Genomic DNA, 26,048 nt, shown 5'->3' with positions numbered 1-26,048 from the left:
GAGTACAAGCATCAGAAGCACTAAGATATAAAGTTTAATTGTGGCAAATATTTCTTTAGGTTTCAAGCAAACTAATGCCCAGGTGGCACTTCTCTTTGCCTCCCAGCAACAGCCCAGTACATCTGACTTCACCTGTGGCTGTAACAAGCATTCTTCCAGCAGGTACTAGCTCTTCTTTCAAACATGCATACAAGTGTGCAGGAACATGGTGCTGCACATGAGCAATGCGCAGCAAGAAGAGCTGGGAGTCAGCAGGCTGAGAACAGCTTGTGCACATAGACTTTATTTTTAAGCTTACAGTGTGACCTTGTGCTTTCTTTCATTGTGGTATACTGGACCAAGTCCACAGAAATAAATCATCCTGCTTGTGGAGCAGTTCTCTTTCTCTATGCCCGATACCATGACGCAGCTCAGATACAATAGCAAAAGAAAGCCCCAGCCTACACAGCTGAAGTTTAGTTTACGTACAAGTTCAGTTACCTGTGGCAAGACACACACACACACAAAAAGGAAACAGGAAAATAAGAACCAGGGAAATTCCAGCACTCCTCCCCAACCGCAAATCTAAGAATGCCACATTCAGAGTTGGTTTGTACTGGTTTTCTCTAGGACCATTTCCTATCTCATCACTTTCCAGATTCTGGCTAATGTTACCTACCCAACCATGGGACCTCGACCAGATCTGCCTCTTCAGCCTGACACCACTGGCAACTTCTCCACCTCACACACGAGGCTTTTCCCAGACGGATCTGAAGATGTATATGTAATAGCCAATAGTCTGCAAACATCCCACATCAGACAGAGCTGTAAAGAGAATGAACACACTCCACACCCCACCAGCCAAAGGCAGCAACTACTCTCAGGGCTGAGAAAATTGACAACAGGACACCACTGCAGTTGGCTGTTATGTGCATCCTGCTATTTAACTGTCACAACTGGCAGAGGTCTGAGAACAGAGCAGGCTACAGGTACTATCCTCCACTGTGCTCTCAGTCTGTTGCAGATGTGTACATGGGAGATATGTGTGTTTGTTCTTGGAACTTGCCTTGTTAATTCTGTTGCAATAGTGACACAACATTCAGCTCAAAGCTCTTACTAGCAAGTGGAAATGAGAGCTTTTTATTGGATGTATTTTTTTAATCTTAGCTTTTAGAACAAATATTTAACAACATCACCATTCATTTTTATAACACATGCTCAACAGTGCTACTACTTCAGCTACAGCTGTTTACTGTCTGCTTCCCCAGGCTGAAGATTTATGGTGAAACAGACAAACACACACAAAACCAGAAAATGCATGTAGGTTTTACTAATGAGGCAGACATTTTGCTGCATGCACCTCTCCATCAGAGACAAGTCCAACTTTAGCAGACACCAAGAGCATCTTTTGTCTTTGTCTAATTTGCAAGCTGCATTACACAGAACTGGGAAACAAGTTAATGTATGCAAAGTTTGCTGGAGCAGCAAAAGCAACAGCAAGTGCTTGATGGAGTCAGAAACCGTAGAGAGAAGAGAAACTTTGCATTTCAACCAAAGGATTCCCCCAGGAATGAGAGGTATTTGAAGATGTCCACCTCTACATCTGGAACTGAAAGCTGAGATTTCTCACAAAGAAATGCAAATGAATTAAGCGAACCAAGAAGTGTTTGGGGAGGAAAAGAAAGGATTTGGCAGGCAGACACTAACATGCTGAGCAGCTCTGTGGGACTCCTGACCCATGGACCTGACTGAAAACATAATTAGTCTATTGTGTAGGTAAACACCAAGCTCATGGACAATTTTCTTCTCATCCCAAACATCTCCTGGCCACTTGCTGCCTAGCATCCTTTCTACATAAGTACAGTACCATACTGGTAAGTCAGGGTGTAAAAACACCTGGGGGAGGGTGGGTTAGTGAAGTATAAAGTGTTTCTTCAAAGTGCATAAGTAGTAAACAACACTCCTCTGGGTTTGTATGTTTACCATTGTACCCAAAGACACCATGTTACACTGGCAGTTTCAGTGCTCCCAGCTTACATTACCTGCTTGGAAGCTGAATGGCACCTCTCTAGCTATAGTACCATGTCTCTTAAGCTGCTGCCTGTCAGCAGGCAGAGCTGTACAAGTGTCCTCATATAGGTGCAATTTGCAGCAGCCAAAAAAGGTGGCCACAACGTCCTACCAGTCTGGTAAAGAAATGAGAGGCTTCAAATGTAGATCACATCCGAGTCATGCTGCTGAACCTACAGACGAATCAAATAGGAAGCATTAGTTCCATCTTGAACTCCTGCTTAAAACAAAGTAATTCCCTTCAGTCCTGTTCTTCCTTTACCTCCAACTGAAGCCTTTTGCAAGATGCCCTGCAATACCTTTTTCTTCTTTCTTAAAACAAACACCCCTCCTATTTGGATAGGTTAGTCTTAAAATGTTGCTTGTTACTTGCATTAGAAAGAGCTGCTTCCTTATCTGTTGCTACGCTCAGCTACTCCTAGTTCCAAGCACACAACCCTGAAGATTCAGGTCTTGAATGTTATACACTAGAGCCTCTAAATAATCCTAAAACCCTTCAGTTTTGTTAATATAAAACAGCAACAAAATACATCAAGCTTTCTTTAGTGCCAACACCTTGCACAATTAGCATTGCCAAGAGAAAGGTGACTTCCTTCCCACTGTTCAAGACTGCATGTCCTTACAGTTCTTTTCACTCATTAGTGCTTCAGGACTTTTTGACAGGGAACACATTGGAAGAGAACTGAACTTTCAGAAGTCAAGGCACTTACTGGTATCTTATTCCCTGTGCTTAAAAGAGGGATTACCTGGTTTAAGATACCAATAAACCTGAGATACAGGCACAGTTATGTTTTAAGCTCTCTGTACCTGGGAGTATATTCTCATTTCCAAGCCCGGATGATACAAATAAAATTTAACACAGATCTTCGTACTATGGAGTAGGGCATTTCTGGTTCATTTACCAACACCTACAGCTTTGCATTCCAGCTTAGATCATGCAAAAAACAAGATGGCCTTAAGTTATGAACAGTCCCAAATGGTGCACACCAGTGCAGGGTCTCCAAACTCACGCAACAGCCATGCCTTGTCATCATTCAGAGGCTGTGACAAAACAGGTCCCTAAAGGCAGGCATTATTGACCTCTCAGAACAATACACTTTCAGTGAGCATTTGGGAATTTACTTACAAATCTGATTACCTTTATAATCTGTTTCCTAGTTCCTGTGCCCACACTGCTGGCAACCAAGGAATTGGCTTGAAAAGAGGACTTTTCCACTGGCACCGTGTGCTGAATTTTGTTGGTACAAGGCCAGCTGCTTGTAGTATTTAACAAGTAAGCAGGGAAAGGTCTTCGAAGATTTATATCCAATGAATCTCCAGTTTCAAAGGTTTTCATCCACGATGGGGTCTTTAAAAGAGCACACGGAAATTTAATACCCTATCTCAACTCTTATGAAGCCCAAAAGAACATCAGATAGAGAGACAGAAAAGCCATCTTCCCTCATCAGTTTTCCAAGCCTCCATTCTCTCTCTAAAAGCATTGACTTGGAGCCATTTTTGCTACATGTGGAACAACCTGGAAAGACAAATCCAGCCCTATTCTTGCACTGGCTCAGGAAGAGGCCAGAATGTTCATATAAATAACAAGAAACTTCCAACAGAAATCTGGGTTTAGTTCCTCACTGCCTTGAGAAAAAAAACCCACACCAAGACTCATGACTTTCAGCAACCACAAAGCACGTGAATGAGAATGTGATGCAAACAATGAGGAACCATATCGAAATGTGTTATTAAGTTACAACAATTTAGGTTGCTCCAAGACCTTAAGCCCTTACTGTGATTCCATAATCTGTAAAATAAGGTATTTTTTGCTTATGGTACTGGTATCCCGCCCAGGAAAAAATTCTTGGATATTCTGACATGAAATTTTCCTTGTCTGTGTTCACCCTTTTAGTATTTTACTATCAAGGGTACTACAGCCTGTGCCTTGAACTGAAACATGGCAATCATATTTGGCACACACATACTATTCTCTTTAATGGCTCATGCTGAAAAGGTGGCAGGTATTTGGGGTACCTACATTTCCTAAGGAGCGATCCAAGGATCCCAGGACTTCCTTCCAGTGAGAGTAAAGCCCAGACTGTTTTTCTTCTAGTTTCAAAGCATGAATTTCAGATTTCAGTTCTTTCAGTCGATCTTCAAACTTTCTGCTCTTTTCTAAGTAGTCTAGCCTGCAGTCCACATGTTAGAGACAAAAAGCTTATTGGCATGACATAGCTCAAGAACTGGTGTGTGTGGAAGGAGGACAGAGGAAGATCTTAGTTACATTTTGGGGCTTTGACAGGCAGCCCCCTGACCCAGTGAGAAGGGGATTCACTTCCACCCTTCAGCATTCACACACTAACTTTTTATCATGCATGTCCTTCCAGCCAAAGGAGGGAAAACCTCTCCATTAGATCAACGCAATACCATATTTTAACACTAGAGGGAAACTTCTGTCCTCTAACGTGCTGTTAAACGAACAAAGTTTGCCCCTGACATAAAGCTCTCCAAGACGGAAGGGTTCCGGACTTATGGCTTGATGCCACCAGAACACTCTTTGTCTGTGTAAATAGCTAGTCTTACACAGACATAATCCACACTAGCCCAGTAAAAGGCTCCAGACTTATATGCAAGTAGGAGGCCATCCTGAAATGTCAAAAAGATGAAGTGTGATTCCCAGATACTACTTTTTTTTCCTTTCTGTACTTTTCATGGTGAACATACTTCCTTTATTTACACCATAAGCATAATGATACCTCTCTCTCTCTATCTCAAAGGATAGTCTCTTGAGGTCAATGTCCTTCAAATCCAGCTTTATGGATCCTTTGTCAAAGTTGGCATCTCTGGTGTCAGCTGGCGAGTATTGTGGGTACTTGACCATGTGCTGAAAGAGGTGACACAAGCACTGTCAATGAAATCTGATTGTTCAATTTGTGGTTTATCTCCCCAGTTTCTGCAAGAATGCCATGCTGAACCATTCCATAAGCTACCTATGGATTCTGAGACACACGGATGCTCCTGCAGCCCTTCCCCTCTACCTGAGTAGCCTCAGATGAACTCCTGAAGTCCATAACACACAGATAGAAGGGATGAGAAGTACCCTGGCTGCAATGTTCTTATGTACTTCAGCAGACAATGGAAACCCATTTTCAGCAACACTGGAGCAGAGGAGGGAGTTGGGGCACACAGCTGCCTTCTTGCTGGTGACAGCTTCATCTGCTTTGCCTAAAGACACTCATGGGCTATGTACGTATCAGGTCCACACAGCTGGCTCACAACAACAACCTCCACATGGTATTGCCCAACTGAGATGGCACAAAGCCATCTGGGTATGAATGAAGGCAAGACAATCTCTGCTCCCTGAGTCCCAACAGCAGTCCTGCATCTAACTTTTGTCTTGCCTTTCTTATCATCCTGACTCACTGCCCTGAAGAAATACAATTTCCATCCTAGCTACACTGTATTTAAGCACCACTTGGTCCCTAGGTCTTTGTCTCCCAGCCGGATGCAGACATGCCACTACTCAGCTTGATGGAGGCTATAAAAATGCAATCAACTACTGACTATCTCTGAAGATGAAGTGGTGCCCAATAGAGCAGGAACTTACAGGATAATTAAGCCTGGTTATGTCTAAGAGTTTCTGCTTTGCTTTCCGTTCAGCCTCTCTGGCTTCATGCAGATCTTGTTTCAGATGCTCTGCTTCCTTGGCTCTGTAAGACAAATATCCTGTCATGAATGGTTGATGATTTCCAGTATAAAGCAAGACATGGATTTCAGAGCTACGCATCTCACTAGCTTCCAGAGAACAAGATCCATTACTGTGAGTTATTCCTTTGCCCAAAGATACTTGCAGTGGGTTGCTCAGATGGAGAACTAAGCAGACACAGCAGGACTGCTTTCAAAGACAATCCTGCTCAAACTGGCTGAAAGAACATGTTTTTCCTACTCCTAATTTCCATGGGCTCAGTTATGACCTGCTGATACAGATGCTCCAGGCTGTCAGAGATCCTTCCCAAGGTGGGGAGAGGTGCAACATAATCTGCTCTTTATTTTGGCAAGCTTTTTGGCAGTATCCTAAAAACAAGCAGAAGGCCCTTAATAGCAAGTTAAACATCCTCTGTCAACAGTAGTCTGCTCTGAATCGTCAGGCATTATATGGAACATGCAAACTTCAAGTGGTTTATGTTCCACAGGAGTTTACCTGATTTACAGTTCTCAGAGATCTTAAAGGGATGTAAGAGACCACCAGTTGGTACTAATAAATGAGAACAGCCTCCTAACTCACAGGGTATACAAACTGGTAAAAGTAGATAGCTAGGTAGCCAGTGCTCTTTTGTTAACACTCCACAGCAAATGCATCTGAATTCTGGATCTGTAATACTAAACATCTCTGAAGCTTTGTATCTGATCCTCTGGAAACTTCTTGACCTGCATCACAACCACCCTGTACCAGGTGAAACAAGTAAGATGCAGGAAGGCTTAGTCACTCTTCCTCCCAGGCTTAGCTGAGAAAAGCAGCACATTCTCCACCCAGGCATCCCTGTAGAGCCACACAACCTTGCTCAAGCAAACCTAACCTCCGGTCAGACTCCTTCACCAGCTTCACTGCTATCAGCTCTGCCTCCCGCATCTTTTGCTCCATCAGGCGTTTCTCCTCCTTGGTTTTCAGAGCTGTGATCTCCAGCCTCTGTCGTTCTTGCTCAGCTTCTGCAGCATTCTGGGCCAGCAATTTTGCCTCTTCTTCTGCAATCTGAGCTTTCTCAGCCAGCAACTCTGCTGCCTCCTGGGATCGGAGCTAAGAAGAAACCATTTTTCTTAGTCATCCTGTCTAGCTGCTACAAAACCACCCCTGCAAACAGTCAGAAGAGGACATCTTTTCCCAAAAGATCAAGTGATAAAAATATTATTCCTTAAAATAAAAAGTATAGTAAACGTAACTATAGGGTCTGGTGTTCCTCCTCTCATCCAGAATTGCCTAACTTTCTTCCTGCTGCTCACCTCTACAAAGCAAGGAGCTGGACAAAGACATCAACCAAAAACTGAAGTTAGCCCCCTCAGTTGCCAGTGCACCATGCCCCTTTCTCCCAACTTCAGCTCCAAGGTTGCTTCCTTTCTTCCCTCTTTACATGCAGCAAGCACTCTGAACCAAATACAGGGAGCAAATGGCTCCCAGCAAACAGACATTATGGCAGATCAAGATCTCCCAGGAATTCCAGCATGCCTTCTCCACCAGCGGTCAGAAACTCTCCAGCCTTGTCTGAGCCATAATTCCTGGTGTCTCACAGGAACTGTAAGAAAAAAAAGCTCCTAAACCAAGAAAGGCTGTCAAGCATGAGAATATTCAGACTAATGTGCTACTCACCAGGGCCTCATTGGCCTGCCTGGCTTCATCTTCCAGCTGGAAAAGACGCCTTTCCAGCTCTTCTTTGGCTCGCTCAGCTTCTTCTCGGAGCTGCTTCTCCCTGGCCAGCCTTTGATTCTCCATCTGGAAACAGAATGAGCAATACCACGTTTGTGGGTTCACAGCAGAATCTCATCTTGGCCTGAGGCAGCACAGCAAATGAATCTAACGAAGAAAGGGCTGCTCTCTAGCTGGTGGACTGATACTCACCGGAGATACAGTGCTGAAGCTGCTTTCACTTCGCAGCACTGAACGCCTCTAACAGGTAATACTGGTTATTTCAGACCTCTGGAAGAGCACTTGGATCAATCTGTTACATACCCCAAATCTTTGTGATCACTGATTTGGTTTCATAAACATCACTTACAGCCTTAGATGCTGTATACACACCAGAGCTGTTCCCACATCCAATCCTGCTGCACTTTCTCACCTCCCACACATATTGATGCAGTGCATGGACAGCAAGGGCACCAGCTGGAATAATAATCAGTATTTTCAACAACAGAGGAGGAGAAAGAACCTACCTTTTTCCTAGCTTTTTCTTCCCTGGCTTGTGCTTTCATTTGCTGGATCTCTATTGAGTCCACTTTTCTTCTCCTCATAAATAGGTCATGGTTTCCAATGCACAACTGCAAAATCTGAATAGGAAAAGCAAAGCAAATGTGATTTTGATGTATTTGTGCCCAAGCCAGAGATATGAAGAGCCCCACACTGGCCTCACAGGACAGCAGCTCACTATTCTGACTTCAGCATTAGTACTGGCAGTTGCTTCCCTTCCAAGCAAATGAGCACCCAGGGCAGGCATACCCAGGTACATAACAGCTCAGAAAAGTTCATAACAGCAGGAAGGGTTCCTTCTGTCCTTCTTCCATTTCCCGAATAAGAACAGGCAATAGATCTAGGCCATGAGTGAAAAAGATGTAGCTGTGGGAACAGTCACCTGCAATGGCCCCTCCACAAGCTCACTTAGAAGTGCCCCAGCCCCTGTGGTTGTGCTAGGAAGCAATCAGAGCTGATGCAATTAGCCAGCTGATTAGGTCCCTTCCTTGGTGCAGCAAAGAAGCAGTAGCAGATTAAGAACCCACAGCAGCCAGATAGGCAGATGCTGCAGTGGCTTTGCACCTTTCCATATCCTACACCCTCTGCTTCCAGTATCTGGATTTCCTTTTGCAATTTGGGCCTTCTTCCGCATCTTGCTTTCCACCCACCATGCCCCCTTCCCAGAGGAGAGGAATGTATGCACCCTGACTTCCTGGACAAAACAATCCTCAGGAAAACACATGCTGAAGCTCAATATATTTTACAAACACTATTTCTTGCTCAGTATTGCTATCAGTCAGTATTACCAGAGTCAGTTTTAAAGAAGGAAAGCAGGACACTTACCAATTTGTTTACTTTGAGTTGAGAGGAAAAGAACTTGAAGACTTCTGCTTTTTTATCAAGCGGTTTAATAGTTAACTATACAGGCAAAAGAGAAAAAGAAAACACAGTGAGAAGGAAGAAAAACAAAGCTGAAACTATTAATACTAAAGCAAACTTTAGCCCATCTCCACTTCTCTCCAGGGAAGCAGTGATTTATGGCACAAGTGTGGAGAGAGTGATGCAGAAATGTTTTTGCTCAAAAGAATCAGAACCTGGGCTGCTGTTACCCAGGTTCCTTATCTGCTCCCGCAGCTGGCTATGTTAGAAGATAAAGCCTCCCACGGACCCACCCTGGTGCCAGTCTGGATGGTGGTTTTCATAATAAACCCACCTGCGCACTTGCACACTATACTGAGAACATTGGAACAACCTCAGGTTATCAGGAAAACAGAATACATTAATCTGCAGAAGCAGTCACATACTTAAAAGTCAGGGAGAAATCAAACATCTCTGAATAGCAATCACTGCAGGTGTAAACAAATATATCAAGGCCTGAAGGATGACTTCTTCTGACCATAACAGTCCTGGAGTTCCTGCTTCCTCACATTTCAGTCCTATCTCCCTAGCTGTTTCCAGAGGACATGAAGAGCTTTCATGCTGCCAGGTCAGCACACACTGTTTCACTTCTTACAGATGTGCAAAGTTTGGCTGCATAACAAATACAGCTCCATTCTTTAAGATCCTGTTTGCTGTGACTCATGGGTTAGCTAGCACTCGATTCCTACAATTCATTTACAATGCAATGTATAATTTCAGGCCAGCTGAGTCACCAAGATCATAATGTCCTACAGCTTGTTTCACCTTGTAGGTAACAACTGATTAAATATGTTGCCTGGTGATGAACAGGCTGTGAATGTGTCACTGAATATAGTGGAGCTTTGATATAGGGCTGCCCAACTTCCCAGCACTAGGGAGCTAAAGCAGTTCATTTAAAGACCAGAGGGGAAGTTTAATGTCATGCATGGATCAAACCTTTTGGAGGCAGAACTCCTGCCTGATCTAACGTGTGCACACCTAACTCCAGACAGCAAACCTCATCCTCACTGTTTTTCAAAAGGCGTGCAGAAAATGGAACAGGCTGTGCTGTCCTTTGGCTGATGAATTCCAGTACCAGTGTAGTTTTCCTGGCTTTGTTTTTCTGATTATAGCCTTCCATGTAGCCACATGATTTATAATGAGACTAAATTTCACCCACTCCCCACAGTACTTCCTACAAGTAAAAGATCAGCTCTGAAATTACAGTGGAACTGCAATGGTAGGGTTGTGCTGACGACTGAAATCATTCACTGACAATCTGACAGAATTCAGGCAGGAAATCATGTGGATCTCCCTGCACGTCTCCTCTTGCCACTGTGCTTCAAAAACCTCATGTACAAGGACAGCTTCTGCATGGGAAAACAGCATTAAGTTTTATCAGATCATCTCATTCCTGCTGAGATAACTGAAGAAGGTGGCATTCATAACATCTATCTTTCTTTTAGACAGCAACATACTTGTTTTCAAAGGACAAGCAGCAGGGAGGGAACCACAACAGAGTGCTCTGAAAGTTTGGAGAGCTCAGAGCAGCCTCTGTCTCCTGGGGGAACAGAGGATACACAGCACATCTGAAAGGCAGGTCTGTTATTTCTAGTGTTGTAACAAAGCTCCCCAGGATTTCCCCCTTCTCTCCCAGTTTCTTTAAACAGAGACAGCTTTCAGCCTGTTCCAAGAATCCCAATCCACACCCATGCCCATATAAAAAGAATAATATACGAAAGCCATCATACCTCTTTCTCACTATAGGAAATATTTCTGATAGCGCTCCACTCAAACGACTTATTTGGAGAGAACCTGTTATTAATGCTGTAGATATGAATACCTTTGGCGTCAACACCAAGTAGGAGATCTGTGTGGTTTTTATTTTGCTAAAAAAAGCAACAGATACCAGTAAATACCATTTACAGTGACATTAAACAACCACAGACAAGAACCACACTCTAATACACTGATATTTATCTGGATTTTTAGGAAATTGATGTTTGCACAGAATATTGTGAATAATGTCACTGCTAACTAATAAACCCCATCTTCCGGGTAGCCTAAAGCAGCTCAAACTTTTAGACTGCTTCTCCTTCTTCCCATTTACATACCCAGAGCTACTCAAGACATTTGTCAGATTGAAAAACATTAACTGGTTTATTCACCTCCTCACTTAGCAGGCAAGTCAACCAAGTCAGGACAATCAGTAGAAAACCCACTATCACCACAGAAAACCAGAAGTCAGAATCCCAGATCCAAACTCACTGGAGGGTTTTCACAGGACAGTACCATCATCTACAGCAATTGAAAACTGCAAAAATAAAGCACTTACAGCAATTGGGAAATAATTGACCCCATACATTTCCAAGTCCTGGGCAATTTTCAGGTAGTTCATCTCAGCTTCATCCCTAGCGAATAAGGTCATGGTTATACTTGGAGATTCCTTTCCAACCTTCCTCTTCTAGCTGACTCTACATTTCCCATTTAGAAAAGGCAATCTGCTCCTTCGTACTTTCTTTAGTTTTCCCATTTTATTTTCAATAATACAAAAAGGATAATAAAACCAGCATTGTTAAGGAATACAGTCAAGCTGTACCTATTTTGAATATATATATATATAGTGTAATCTTTATTAAAATGCAAGTCCAGTTTTATGTTAATGTTGCCACTCCATCATTATTATATCTTGGAAACCTACCCTACCATTGTTTTCCATGATGTGAGGGTTTTTCTTTCAGGAAATAGAGTTCATTGAGAAATGAGTCTTGAACAAACTCTAAACAGAGCTTTGGCCAGAGGCCAAAGAAGGGTGAGAACCTCTCTACCCACCATTCTTCTCCCTTCGAGGTGAGGCATCAATAAGTCTTGAGAAAAATATTCAGTGAAAACAGTGCTAAGACGTACCTAGAGCAGCCAAAAAGAAATTGAACCAAAATACTAGGAAAGGCTGCCTCTAGGAGCCAGCAGCTCCTACTTGTTTAATTGAATTTCCAGACATGCTGAATGTCTCAAAGTAGTTGTATGTCCACATGGACTAGCACTAAAACTCAGTCCTGGAACTATGATGCTGTGTCTTTACTGTTTTGATTCCCTGCTAAGTACAATTTTCACAAGGTATAAAATATATCAGGTTCATTCTTTTTATTCTAGGGGAAGACTGGTGTGAGAAGGCTCCAGAAAGGCAGCTGCTGCATAGGAGAGACACACCAGCAGCTCCAGGTAGCTAATGGCCTTAAATGAAACTCTTAGGGCTAATTGCAGATTCAACACAACTCAGACCTTCTGCAGGAACTTCCCTCTGCTGGCATACATGGACTTTGATGAGACAGGACTCCCGGTTTAGGCATGTTAGGTTATGAAGCTCTGCAAGAGCCCCCAGCTTCTTTGTTCACTTCAAAGCAAACCCAGTTTACAAGCATTTGGAGACCTATACAAGACACTTTTTACACCACATGATGTAAAGATGCTTTTTACCCCAGAATGGTGAGTGTTTTCACCCATAGTTACAAGTTAACCTGTTAACAGCATAGCTTTGAAACCAAAATGCTTTAGCTCATTCTGCAAAAGCCAAACTTCACTGAAGATAGCAAGTAACCAGTTACTGAAATGCATGGGATTTACAAAGAGTGCAATAATTTCAGTACCTGGCAATACCCCTGTGCTCAGCATACCAAGCAGTAATCTTTTCTTCCCACATCTCTGCCGTCAGCTGATACTGCCTGAGGACCTACAGAGAAAAGGAGGAGTTTGGTTTCCTTTGAAGATATATATACATGTGGTGCCTCTCCGAAGTGACAGGAATGCAGCAATGCAGTTCACAGCTTGGTCATTTTGCCAAGCTCAGGGCAGATGCAAACAGTTTCTAATTCTCTGGTTAATTCCACAACAATATCTGTTTTACAAAGAGTAGACTTAAAGATTTGGCTTTAAAGAATAAAGACTTACCCTTTTGGGTAAAAGCTCATCATGGGCTAGAAAGCCTGGCTCATGAAAATTTGGGTCGTAGTCACCATACTGTCCCAAGAAAAGAAAAGATACTTTAGTTTGTTAGATTCAGGATGGTGCAGAACTTGACACTTGCACAGTTTAATGCGATTGCTTGAGACAAATTTTGATTTCACTCTTTTGTAGACAGGGTAACACCTAATAAACAGGTCCATAGAAGTTCCTTCCAGTCTTTGCGTTGTGCATGTGGCTCCATGCATAGGTGGTCTGTAACCTTAGACTTCACCCTTAGCCTGCTGCTCTTGGTAACTGCAGATATGAAGGAATCTTCCATGACTTCATACCCTCCTCTGAACTGCAGGCTGCTTTCAGGAGCGTAAGCTCCCCTACTCACCCTTGCAGCTACTCTACATAGACTGGGCTGCTGCAGGGGGCCAGCCCTGCTAAGAACTTGTGTTCATCTCCTGCCACTGTGCAAGTTTGGCTCCTGGTGGCACAAAGTGAACTATGCACTGAGAGATGCTAAATCCTTCTATTTTAAGCTCTCATGTCAGCACCTGCTGTATCCATGGACAGTTTTTAAACCAACAGGAAATAATTCTAGCTGGGAGAAAGATTATTTCACATCATTAGGTCCAAAGAAATCCCTTAAGTTGCAAAAGCATAGTATATAATACCAAAATCCTTGTAGTGGCATCTAATGCTTATTTTTCTAGCTGTGCCTGTACCTCCCAGGATGACCAACTTCTTTAACAGCAGATTTTAGCACTGTTGTGTTTTACACACCACCATGTAAATGTGCTGATTAAAAAAGGACAAAAAAATCTATTTAAAAAAAGAGCACTTTTATGCACAAACCTTGGCCTGAACAGCATAAGAAGCCAGTAAAACTGTTGCTTCTGGAGAACAATAGATTTCCTCATCCAGTATTTGTTTCTTAACCTGAATAAAGAGTAAAAGGGAGCAAGTTAAAGAAGCTCAAAGTTGAAACTTAATGTCAGGCTTGAAATGAAACTAGACATGCCCAGACTATAACTTGGCAAGCATCACCATTATGAATTCATAACAGTAACAAAATGGCATTCAGAAACACAGGAAGCTTTTACTTAGCATTGCATTTAACAGGGGGGGAAAAGAAAAGCCAACTTTTGAAAAGAATGTATTATAAAATTGTTAATTATTAATTCCTTTCAACAATTCTTCCTGCTTTGAAAAAGTTACCTGTACAACATATAAAACATCAACTTTTAGATTGGAAGGGACCGCCTAGTCAAAGCAGGTCCAAATAGACCAGATTATCCAGGGCTGTCCACCTGACTAATGCTGCCAAGGCCAGAGATGTACTGAAAACCATAATCATAGAATGGTTTGGGCTGGAAAGGGCCTTAAGATCATCAGCTCCAACCTGCCTGCCATGGACAGGGATACCTCACCCTAGATCATGTCACCCAAGCTCTGTCCAGCCTGGTCTTGAAGACTGCCAGGGATGGAGCATCTACCACCTCTTTGGGCAAGCTGTTGCAGCACCTCAGCACCCTCACAGTAAAAAACTTCTCCCTTATCTCCAATCTGAACTTCCCCTGTTTAAGTTTAAACCCATTCCCCCTTGTCGTATCACTACAGTTTTCAATATGGCCTGTGTTCTCAAGCTTTTCAGAATGAGAGAATAAAGGAGACCCCACAACAGACCACCTAATTTCTTCAGTTACAGTAGCCTAAGCACAACAAAAACATAGGGGCTTAAAACCAAAAGCCCAGTATAAACAGTAGAGTCTATTAACATTCATTTTAATACTCCATGGTGCTATCAAGATCAGAGGTGTAATAGTTTGGAAGATCCTGCTTGATTTTAAATCAGCTGTGTAATTTTTACTTGAAAACCTAGAGGGAAGGGGAAATTAATCTTCACAAGTCCTCCTCTCAGGTGTGATGTATTCAGCCTACTAACAAGCACAAGACAAGGAAATTCTACATAATGCACAGTCTTAAACATTTCCAAGAAGAAAAAAATCACTTGCAACAGCACGGAGCTCTCTTTATAAATACACTTTGGTGCTGTAGGTATTGTGAACCGAAATGAACCATCAAGAAAGCTTTTCTTTTAAATGCAATCTCTTGTGAGCACAGTATATGAACCTGAGTAATAGTACAGGGAAAATTCTTTGTAAGCTGTTAAAATGGAAAGAATGAAAAGATTGAAACGACTTTTCTTCCAAATTGGAAAGCTCCAACTTTCATACTCCATGGTGCAGATCATACATTTGTGAATTCAGAACAACTTCAGGTAAATCAGTTCTTACAAGGGCATTTTGTTACGCTTCTTTATGAAGAAGCAAATTACCTGATGTAGAGACAATGTTTAGCTTTAGTCATTTACATTTATTCACACCTTTCTGCAAAAAGCTGTTATGCCACATTAATTTGTAAAGGTCTGAATAGTCAGGAAGAGCTGAAATGTGGAGGCATCCAGATGTCTGTACATGTTTTTCCTATTAGCATCCAGGTGTGATCTGAAGTTCTTATAGTCAGGAAACTCTGCAAGTTCAAATTTGTTTCGGTCTTGTTTTTCTCCTTTGGAATGACAAGAATTTGCTAATTGCATATCTGCTAGTCAAGGCAGGTTTGAGGAGAAGAAAGTGAACAAAATCAGGATTAAAAGACTAGGAAAAGAGTTCTGCCCCTTATTCTTTTCCAAAATTAGCTTCAGAAGCAAACTGCCAAGTGGTTAAGGGCTCTGGACGAAGTTCTAGTTAGTATATTAACCCTCAGAACAACGGCATTTTCCCATTACTTCATTAACACATCTTCCTCAGGGAAGAAGCGTGTTTACTGTGTTTATTTACAGATGCAGACTGACTTTAAACGTAACCTACTTGCACAAGCACATACTGCTGAAAGCTACCAGAATAAAGCAACACACCAGGAGGCTGTGACTAGCAGAGGGACTCCACAGCAACTCAGCGGAGAAACTGGATGTCACAGACATGGGAACAAACAGCTAACCAACCAAAACTCAGTGCCTGATTATCTATTGCTACAGCCTCTTTCTGCAGCTACAGAGCCACAGGATGGCTTTTCTTCATTGATGCATCTTAATTTTGATGACAGCACTGCACACCAAGAATTTGCTTCTTCATCTGGTTTTTAAATGAAGACCCCTAACAATTTCTGGGACAAAAGAAAACAAGTGGCAAATAAAAAAGCTGCCTCTGCAAAGCTACTACCATCAATGCATGTGTGGGATTAATTACTGGCTTTACTGGGTTTCATCTTGTGGGAATTTGTAAGAACCACCACAATCTACAGACCAAGCTGTGTTCACACAGCAACAGCTCTGCTCTTGAGAACAGTACTGTTGTCCTGCAGCTCCTCAGTAGATAACCCTATGGCAGAGCTGAAATGGGTTTTGTTATCTGTAATGAGGATTTCTCAGAGCTAGGCATTTATCTTGCTAGCATGAGTAGCATGCATACAGCTCAATGGGGCAGGGAGGACAACTCAAACTGGCTAACGCCACTGACACAACTCGGTGTGTGCAAGTCTGGTTGCTCAGAATACCAAGCCTATACCAAGGGAAGAGTATTTCTCATCCAGGGGCTATCAGACAATATGACGATGCCTCCAGACTTTGTCTTTCAAAGGATCACACACTGTGGTCAGTCTTCTGTTTGAGTCCTAGCTGTCTGTGCTGCTCCACTCCTTTTGAAACTTGCTACATGAACAAACCTGCATTTCAGAATGGCTATCAAATTCTATGAACCTTTTTCCCCACAGTCCTAAAGGAAAGTTGGAGGGCAGGTGAGGAGTTCTTGTTTTCTAGTGATTGTGTCTTCTACAATCATACACAAGATCTCCCAGTAATCCCCTGCACTATTTTTAGGAACTGGCAAGTTTTATTTTCAGGGATAGGCTGTAGTCACAGGTCTTGTTCTATCTGCAGCTGTTATGGGAGAAAGAGTTTCTCCCTCCCAACAGCTTACCACTATTCCTTCCCCCTTCTCCACCTTCACATCTGCCACCATGAATGCTAGTGTAGTCACTCCCACACACTGCGTACATCTAATAACAGGTCTCTTCTAATCCTGCTCATTTTGAAAGAACTAGGTTAGGGAATGGTTTCATGAGAGGTTACACCAGCAGGGCTAAGGCAACAATGACAAGGAGCTGTTGAGACTCTCTTCATCCAATTTAGCTGGAGCCAGAGCAGACCAGATGACACAGTCTTCAAGATAATTTCTGGAGCTGATAAAAATGATGGTTTCATCCTTTTCCAGCACTGACCAGTTAGTGCAGAAGCCACATAGTTCTTCAAGCAGAGCCAACCTTGCATGGATTTTCTTTTTAAATACATACTACAGGAGCAAAGCAAGTCTGGAATGTCCATATGGGGAATTATCACCCAAAAAGTGATGTGTAAAAGTCATTTTACATGAAGCCACAGGTCTCAGCAATTTACCTCCCATTCCTAGTACAAACAGTAAGAGAAGCCATTAAGAGAACAAAAACCTGAAGAAGGCAAACAACATTCAGCTTTACCAGGACACAAAAGCACAGCAGTCAGGAGAGATGTTTGTATTCATAAAAATAAGATCTTTACAGAGACACTGATACAGCTGAAGCCAGCAAAATCATTGAGATTAACAGCTGCCAACAAGATCAACGACAATACAAAAGCATTGGGGTAAATACAGAAGGAATTAGTGGTTAAAGATTGTTTCTGACCTGAAGGAAGAACAAATGCTGGGTAATTTCCTGTAATAGTTCCTCTTCTACCTTCTCTGGGTAGAATTTAGCCAAAAAATGAAAGCTAACGGGATCTTCTTTGGGGATTTCTTGGTCTAAAACCTGTTTACAGATAAAATCAGCAGCAAAAATAGTACATAAGTGTCTCAAAATAATATTCGAGGGGAAAATCAGAAAGCAGACAATAACCCGCTCAATGCAGCCTTTACATATTTTAGAAGAGAGGGCAATGCTGAGCTTTAATCAACTAGCAATCAGTACATCTAATGGTGATTGCTGTGTGATCCTTCAGGTCACATATAACAGACGCAATCAGACCAGAACAAAGTTCAGTATTAAAAGAATGATACCATCTAAAATGAAGCTTTAATGTAACATATTCCCCTTTAGCTCCTGTGCTTAAACAAGTAAATCTTTTCATAAGAAGAAAACTGCCACTTTGATGTTTTGTTTCCTATACCTTTTTGTCCATCTTTAACCAGGTGCACATTCCTTTTATTGTGTACTGCAAGCCAAAGAACCAAGTCTCCCTTAAACCAAGTGCTCGGCACACCAGGTCAAACAAGTCCTTTCCCTTCCACTTCATCTAAAAGAGAAAGAAAATTCAGAAAAACAGGTATGTCTTGAATGAATTCGCTTCATCTTAGTCAGGCCAACTAGGCTACCATTTGCCTTTCTCCTATGAACTTATTTCACCTTTAGCTTTTCAGTGAAATATGCCTACCGCTGTCTACAAAGGTGCAATAGCTACCATACTCCACCTCCTCTTCCTCTCCTGCACAGAAACATTCACAGAGCAGCTATAGTCCTTTAACCACAGCATCAAGGACTTTCCAAGCATGGGGAATTAACAACTGTATTATCAATGTCCTAGGACATGGCAAGGCTTTATTAGTATTTGTAAAAATCTCATTCAATAGTTTATACAAATTGGAGAGACAGAGAGGGCCAGGGGAAATCAAAGGAGTGTCAGGGCACAGGGAAGAAATGCCAAACAGTGAAAGCAAATCCACGTTTCACATACCTTAGTTATTTCTGTGGCACCAAGCCAAGCCTTTATGCTACTCTGATTTAAATGAACAGAAGCCTGTCTTCTACAGTAATTTAGTAGCCAGGCTCCACCGACAGAAAACTTTGCTTAAAGGCTCCAGAATTGACACAGGTATGAGGCCTCATTTTTGCACTGAGGAGGCTGCACATCTGTTTCTTCTATTTGGCTAAATGTTAAAAAGATGATTTTGTCTCTTTGCTTTGGTCCACCATGAAAAACTTAATGGGGGAGGGGGAAGAACTTTTAGGTAATATCTGGATGGAAAGCAGGAAATCATCCCAGAAGAACAATACTTGGGGAGAAGGGACAGTTAGCAAAGGAAGGAAAACATTAAAGCTGGATTTGTTAACAAGAACTTTGATCTCTAAATCAATTTTTCCAAATCCTTTATTTTCACTGATCTAGAATACTTGCAGGCAGAGCCGGAGGTCACAGCAGTGAGCTGCTTGTGAATCATCTATTCTGTCTCTGAGGGACATAGTAAATGAAAATACTAAATGCCCCACAAGACACTCAAGCGTCTTACTAGAATCGCCAGTCCCATTGGACCTCAGTTTTCTAACTCCTCTTCTCCCAGTAACTGTATGTCTTCTTGCTTTTGCTGGATGATTAGGAATTAATCAGGCACAGTTCTGTCTCCTCAATAGTGCAGCCCAATTCATTTAGCAATTCATCACTTGCCACATTTATTTTCTTCCATATTTTCCTGCAGTCATGATTTGTCTATCCAATTTACTAGACTGCCATAACTACCAGAAGAAAAGCTAGCTTTTTCATTCGATCGCTTTTGCCTTCTGCCCAGAGATACAAAACAGCCATAGTAGTTAAAAGAAATAAACTGGAGTTTACAAACAGGAAATTTGAAGAGAACATCTTATATCAGCTGAGCACAAAAGTACCATTTTATAAATTACTTTACAAGCAACACCTTAGGATCACCTCTGACCAGAGTTCTCTGTCAAAGCTGCTCAAGGATGTTGTGAATGCTCCATCCCTGGCAGTGCTCAAGGCCAGCTTGGACAGAGCCTTGGGTGACATGGTTTAGTGTGAGGTGTCCCTGTCCATGGCAGGGGGGTTGGAACTGGGTGATCTTAAGGTCCTTTCCAACCCAAACCATTCTGTGATTCTATGATTCATAGTAGGTATACACACAAACAAGTCCTGCATCATGTGCTGGAATGCTTATGAAGAAAGCAGGCTTATTGTTAACTTAGCAGCGTCACAGTCAAATGAATTTCACGGAACAGCTTTAAATCCTGACCAGTGCTGTTTAAAAGAATGCATCTCAGCCTGAGTAATCCATTGCTTCTAAAAATAACAGATCCATATTAAGACCATCCACGAACTGATAACCTGAACATTTCAAATGTATGTCTTGCTCATACAAAGGTCAGTTTCCATCTTTCTGGCATTCTGCTGAGGACTCTTACCTCACAGCTGAACTCCATTTCAGCATCCACTGTTACAATTTTTACTTTAAAAGTCTTTGGTTGTTTCTTCTTCAGGCCTCGGATGGACATATTTTTCAGTTTATGAGGGCAGCCACACCTGAAATCAAACATGCATTACCTTTAGGGCTGGAAATCCAGTAATCTTTTCTTGGCTAGATTCCACAGCAGGACAAATCCAAACTTGCAGAATAAAGTCACCTCTAAATATGCATTTAAAATTCAGTTTGATCTTTAAGTTTAGTTTGCACCTGAAAATAAACTGCTCCAAAATGTCATTCCAGTCTTTCCTCAGACCTTGGCAAACACTGGGTTCCTACAGTACTAGAAAGAACATCATTCAGACCTCATATTGCAAGATCCAGGGGCCTGCCTCTCATTACAGCTGCGGAGATCTAGAGAACCTTCAGTCCAGTCCTCATGCTCCATACAAGCACCAACATCCATGCAATTCAGCAGTCTCTTACAACAAGACTCTGCAATGGATACAATATTTGGCTTTTGAATAATGCCAACAGAAATACGATATTCCTCATCCCTTTTATATACCTGAGCACAATTTCTTTTCTCAAAGGTCTCTGTGGCATGTACCAGCTCTACATACAGCACTGGAAGCTCCACTTGTAAAACAGTAAAGTGCTACATCACACAGCAAAACCTTATGATGCCAAATCCAACTCAGCCCTTTTCCATTAGTTATGGCACCTTGAGCCACTAACCTACTGAGTTTCTTTACAACATGAGATCTTCACTCCCCGACATGATACAAATGCCAAGAATAACTGCAGTGAAATTAAGCTGAATTTACCATGTTCTCTTGGGCTTACTAACTCATAATGATAAAAGTTAATTTTCCCAGTGGGGTTCTAGTGAAATGAATTTAATTTTGCAGAAGCCTACAGAAAATGCCTTCACAAATCTAATATTCTAAGTGCAACTGACTGCATGCCATCAAGAAAACTGATGAGATGTGTGCTATTTCCACAGCCACAAGGGTTTTGTGGATACCATTCAAATCAAATGTTAAAAGCTGGAGTTAAATGATAGTGAGAATCTGCACTATGCAGGGCTCAGGTGTTTATTTCTGAGCACACGAAATCAGCCTGTAAAGTTTTCTTCTTTTTACTTTATAAAAATAACAGCTCAGACTTGCACAACCCAGTTAATATCTGTGAACTATATAGGTCAAGAAGACGCTGAGGCATTTTTGGTTTCCTACAATGTAAGACTATGGCAGACTTCCAGTCTCTCCTTAAGGAATTCCAAAATAAAGTTCTAGCTTAAACTGAAAGGTTCCATTTGTCTGAACCTTCCAGGATTTCACACATTATCTTGTCCCATTCTTTGCTTCTGCTGATCTCAACACTGTATTGCAAATGTACTATTTTCAGCTTACTCTGTATGTGTCCCTCCACCAGGAATTTAAAGTAGCTAAAAAGGAGGTAAAAGGTATATGAAACTTTTCTTTTCAAATTGTAGGGAAGCTGAGGCAGAGAACAGATGAGTCAGTTACCAAATCATATGTACATCAGCAGCAGAGTTGAGAACAAGTACTTGAGACAACTCAGAGTAGGGAAGAAAGGATCAGGAGGAAATTCATCTTTCTGACACCACTGAGACCAGTTGAGGAGTCCTCTCCCTCCAGTCAGCTCTGGTAAAGCTTCTGCTGAAGTCTTGTCCCGGCTGGGGCAACACACTTGGGGAAGACAATGGGCGAACTGGAAAAAAATCCAAAGGAGAGGTCCAAGGGCTAGAAAATAATCTGTGGTAAAATGAAAGTCATGGTTATTAGAGAGAAGGGATAAGTGTGGTAAAACATTGTAACATCTGCTCTTCCTGACCACAATGCTTAGAACAAGCAATAATAGGCTTAATTAAATTGCAGACAGGTTGAGAGAAATTCACTAATAACAATATGATGATGCTGGGAAGGCATAGGATGGAATTTCTATCTTTCTGAACTTCTATCCAAACAGTGTGACAGTATCTCCTCCCCACCTCAGGATGCAGGCAACCACATGCCCCTAAAGCACTTTCCCCAACTTCAAGTGTTTTCAATTAAGAGAAAAGGAATATTTAAAACCCAGAAAATTACCACAGTAGAATGGTGTAATGTGGCCACAGTAATATTAACAAGGGGAGCATCATGTGAAGGCACCCAAAAAGCAGTAATTATCGCAGTAATGTTATTTGATCTCTAATCTACAAGCTGCAGCACAGCTACCAGGAAAAATTCACATTAACCTGTGACATTCCAAAGGTCTTTCCTGGCCAGTTTTCCTCAAAATCAGGGATTTACTGTAAATAATTGTACCACTGGATACAGCAGTTAAAGCATGAGAACTACAAACTACAGCACTGGAAACACTCCTTCTGTTAGTTCTAGAAGAAACACCAACGGATAAAGACAAAGAAGAAAACAGATTCACAATTCATTATTAAGATGTAATTTGAAACAGCCAATTGATTTAAACAGGAACTTGGGTTTAGGGCCACTTCAGAACATTCTCAAAGAGTTTCATATGGAAAATGCTGAACCGATAAAATTGAACTGCAGAAGAATGTACTCATTTTCTCAAAATATGACAAAAATACTGGAGCCCTTCAGTTTGCCTTTGAAATTCTTCCTTTTTCTTCTATAACCTGGTTGAAATGACAATATAATTTGTTCAACATTTCCAATAGCATTTTTTTTCCTTTCCAGAATTTTTATTCCATGGAAAAGTACATTCTGACTCACAGTGAAAAGACATTTTTGAATATCAAATTTTCCTAAGAAATGTAAACTGCATTTTAATCAATAGCACTGGTAGAGACATAGAAAATGTTTTCACACTGAATAGCTGAAATGAATGTCAGATACTGTCAACATAAGCAAAAGCACTTAACAGTCAAGGTTTTTAGGAAAATAACTCTTTCCTAAATTATTTCCTAAGATTCCAAGTAACAGTAATCTTGCCGAGTAAGACAATCTGGGTTTGCAATCTTTTGTTAAAGTGCAAAAGCAATCTACCCTCTAGATCCCTGCTAATAACAACACTTAACTGTGAATCATGTGCAACGTGTTTTCAAGATAGAGTTTCTGTCACTGAGCTCCAAGTGATTTATTTCTGCAGTTGCCACAAGGACCTAAGCTCAAGACCCAGAAGCAGTGAAATGCGATAGATCAGAGTGTGCCATAACCTTACCAAGTAACACATTAATCCAAAATAGGGCAAAATGAAAAAAAGATTCCTGTTCAGCCAGAATCTGGGAACAGAGAGCTCAGAACCTGTGAACGTCCACAGCTTCTCCTGCACCTTATGAAAACCAGCAGGAAGATGATAAAAGCTTTGCTTGATGAGGGGAACAGAAGTGCAGTGCTGAGGAATATAATTTGCAGGAACTAAACAGTCCTGACTTTGCCTTTTAGGGTGCTCACACCAAGATGAAAGAGCTGCCATCCACCAGCTCTGACTCGATTACAGTCTTCTTCAGTATTGACGATGACAAACTAATGCCTGAGCGAAACATGAGGGTGCAAGGGAAACTGGGAACAGCAGGCAATACCTGGAAGAACTGGCAAGGTGACTCTTGCAACGACTGATGCTTATCTATCACAGCACTAGATGAGCAGTGGTGTTACGCCACTGCATTGCACACTCTATCAATATGGGAAATAACCCACACATCAGCTGCCACTTCCAGTATTAGCTTAAAATGTCAAATAAGAAAATAAAAAATAAAATCAGCACACGCACACACACACACCAAGCTCAATGAATTCACCAGAATTCAGTACATTAGAGACAGGTAAATATTCCAGTGAACAAGCTGCAATTAACCTTCCCAAGAGTAAAAGTACCATTTACTTTCAGTTTAACATTCCCCCAAGGATGCTTTGCAGGGCTCTCTACAGGGTATAAACATTTCCCTTCACTTGGCACTTGCTGTCAGTGACAACAGTGAGCTATTACCATCCAATCACACTTGGGTCAGCCACAGTTTCCACACAAACAGAAAAGCCAACCGCACTTCTTAAGGTGAGACCTCCTTAGCCTCACCTGCAGACAGGTTAGGAATCAGTAGCAACTGTGAAACCCCTCTCTCTTAACCCCCCAGAAACAGTCTGCCCTTAAAGACCAGTACTGCACGGGGGCAGCAACTGTACCATCTGCTAGCAAAGTCCTTACACAAACTAGAAATATAAAACCCTTTAGAGTGCAGCGTGGTTTGGAGAAACAAGGTTTGAGAAGTGTTTTAAGAGGCACCAAGAGATGATGCTTGAAACCTCAACTGCAAAAGTACATCAACACAGCTCCTACTACTTTGAATGTCTCCTGTCACTGCTGAGGTATTTACTGCTCCTCTTCATCCCAAATTCCCCTGACTCATTCTCCCAGCTCCTGAATTTTTATACTTAAGCTCAGAAATTAATGCAAGCCATTTGAATGCAGACAATACAGGAAAGCTCTGTGGGCTTTTTACCATTGTTGACTCACACTTCTGCCTGCACTCCCTGCCCTGCCCAAGTAGCGATTTAAGCAAAGAATTTGCTGCTTTAAAATGGGTCAGCGACATAAAGGTTTTTCCTTAGTTCCCGGTCTACAAAAGAAGTTATCTAAAGTCACCAGTTGGAATCAAAACTTACCTCACAGATCATTTTCGGAAAGAAGATAAGGAAAAATCAGTTCTTTTGAATCCAAATGTCCATCTTTTTCAGCAGGCATCAGTATCCAGCCCTCACAAGTTCTGCCACTGAAAATAAAGCCCAAGAACAACTTTTATACTTGATCCCCTTTCCTTTGTTTCCTATGAACTGCAGCATGTTAGCGCCCTCTGAAAAATCAAAGAATTGCTTTCCCAGGTGATATGAAAGGCTCTTAACCATTTCCTGCCTGGGCCGGCAAGACACCTCCCAACTTCTCACCACAGCAACTCACCCAGTAAGGCACTAAAACAAAAGAAACCCATGAATCTCGCCTTGGAGATCTGCAAGAACTGACAACGAGCTTCCAAATAACTCCTTTGAGCGTATCTGATCAAAGGATTTCGACAGTGTCTCCAGCCATACAAAGCACAGCCTGGCCGCACCATACCCAACCACCTTAAAAAGGGAAGCTGCACAGAGTCGTCCTGCTAAGTAAACACTATTCCCTACCTGCCCTCTTCTACGGTGAGTGCTGATGGGACAGTAACACCCAAGGAGCCTGGAAAGAGAGGAGCAAAGTACTTGTCCGAAGGGACGGTTGTAGTAGCCTGAAGTCACAGGAAGAGAACCCACCAGCTCCATGAGCTGCCAGGGCACATTACCTCAAATGTAACAGCAGAGTAAAGACCTTTTCCTTCCCATTATTTAGTTTGTAAGGTGGGGGGGTTGGCCCCCTATTTAGTGATTTTTTGGTAGTTCCCCCCCCCTTCCATTTTTAGATACAGACACTGAATTGGGTACATAGGAGGAAGGACAACAGGCCAGCTGTCCCTTCATAGATGATACAATCATTCTGTATTTACATGGCAAAACCTCAAGATTTGGCTCATCTACATAACAGCAGGGGAGGAGCACAAACCTGCCTCCTGAGGTGCCTGTGCGGCACCTCCGCACAGCGACTGTGCTGGGACCCAGCTTCACCCTGAGGGTGACCAACAGCACCTCAGGTCTCACAGCTCAGCCTCCTCCTCTCCATCCACCACCCCCAGTCCTGCTGCAGGCTGCATCCGGCCCTGCAGCACAGCCGCTGCTGAACGCACACCCACATCGGTCATTTATAGCAAAAATCAGGCTGGATGAAGCTGTGTGAACCCAGGGGCCAGATGCAGGGCAGGTCTCCCCACAGGCGGCAGCAGCTGCCCAAGGCAGCAGAGCCCGCAGCCAGCAGCCCTCCCTAGCTACAAGCTCAGGCAGGTTCCCCTCTGCCTGGGACATAATAAAACCCCGTTTCTATCGGCTTTACGCTCGCACTGATTGGTGAGACAGCCCCAAGCACACAAGAACCGCAGCACCCAGACC

The 26,048-nt window shown here is 42.3% G+C and overlaps 1 protein-coding gene across 9 annotated transcripts; it reads right to left on the bottom strand.

Annotated features, from left to right (window-relative positions):
- Positions 1–257: 257 nt before the first annotated feature.
- LOC136021901 (merlin-like) lies at positions 258–26,048 on the bottom strand. 9 transcript variants are annotated; one of them, XM_065694595.1, is made up of 21 exons: positions 25,609–26,048; positions 25,200–25,248; positions 24,690–24,796; positions 21,587–21,777; positions 20,042–20,159; positions 18,021–18,146; positions 17,540–17,662; positions 13,676–13,759; positions 12,818–12,886; positions 12,517–12,599; positions 11,205–11,280; positions 10,621–10,758; positions 8,816–8,890; positions 7,957–8,070; positions 7,394–7,516; positions 6,609–6,826; positions 5,639–5,741; positions 4,788–4,915; positions 4,070–4,220; positions 3,188–3,397; positions 258–2,222 (listed from the first exon to the last, which is right to left on the bottom strand). In XM_065694595.1, the coding sequence occupies exons 3-21, from the start codon at positions 24,699–24,701 to the stop codon at positions 2,187–2,189; spliced, it is 2,178 nt and encodes a 725-aa protein (XP_065550667.1). In that variant the 5' UTR covers positions 24,702–24,796; positions 25,200–25,248; positions 25,609–26,048; the 3' UTR covers positions 258–2,186. The 9 variants fall into 9 exon arrangements, with proteins under 9 accessions (XP_065550667.1, XP_065550666.1, XP_065550665.1 ...); XM_065694594.1 differs by lacking the exon at positions 25,200–25,248; XM_065694593.1 differs by lacking the exon at positions 24,690–24,796 and having other exon boundaries at positions 25,796–26,048.

This window comes from Lathamus discolor, chromosome 14 (genome assembly GCF_037157495.1).
Source record: "Lathamus discolor isolate bLatDis1 chromosome 14, bLatDis1.hap1, whole genome shotgun sequence".
Classification (NCBI taxonomy): Eukaryota; Metazoa; Chordata; class Aves; order Psittaciformes; family Psittacidae; genus Lathamus; species Lathamus discolor.
Note: the sequence above shows the minus strand (reverse complement) of the source record. Positions and strands in the feature narration are given on the sequence as shown.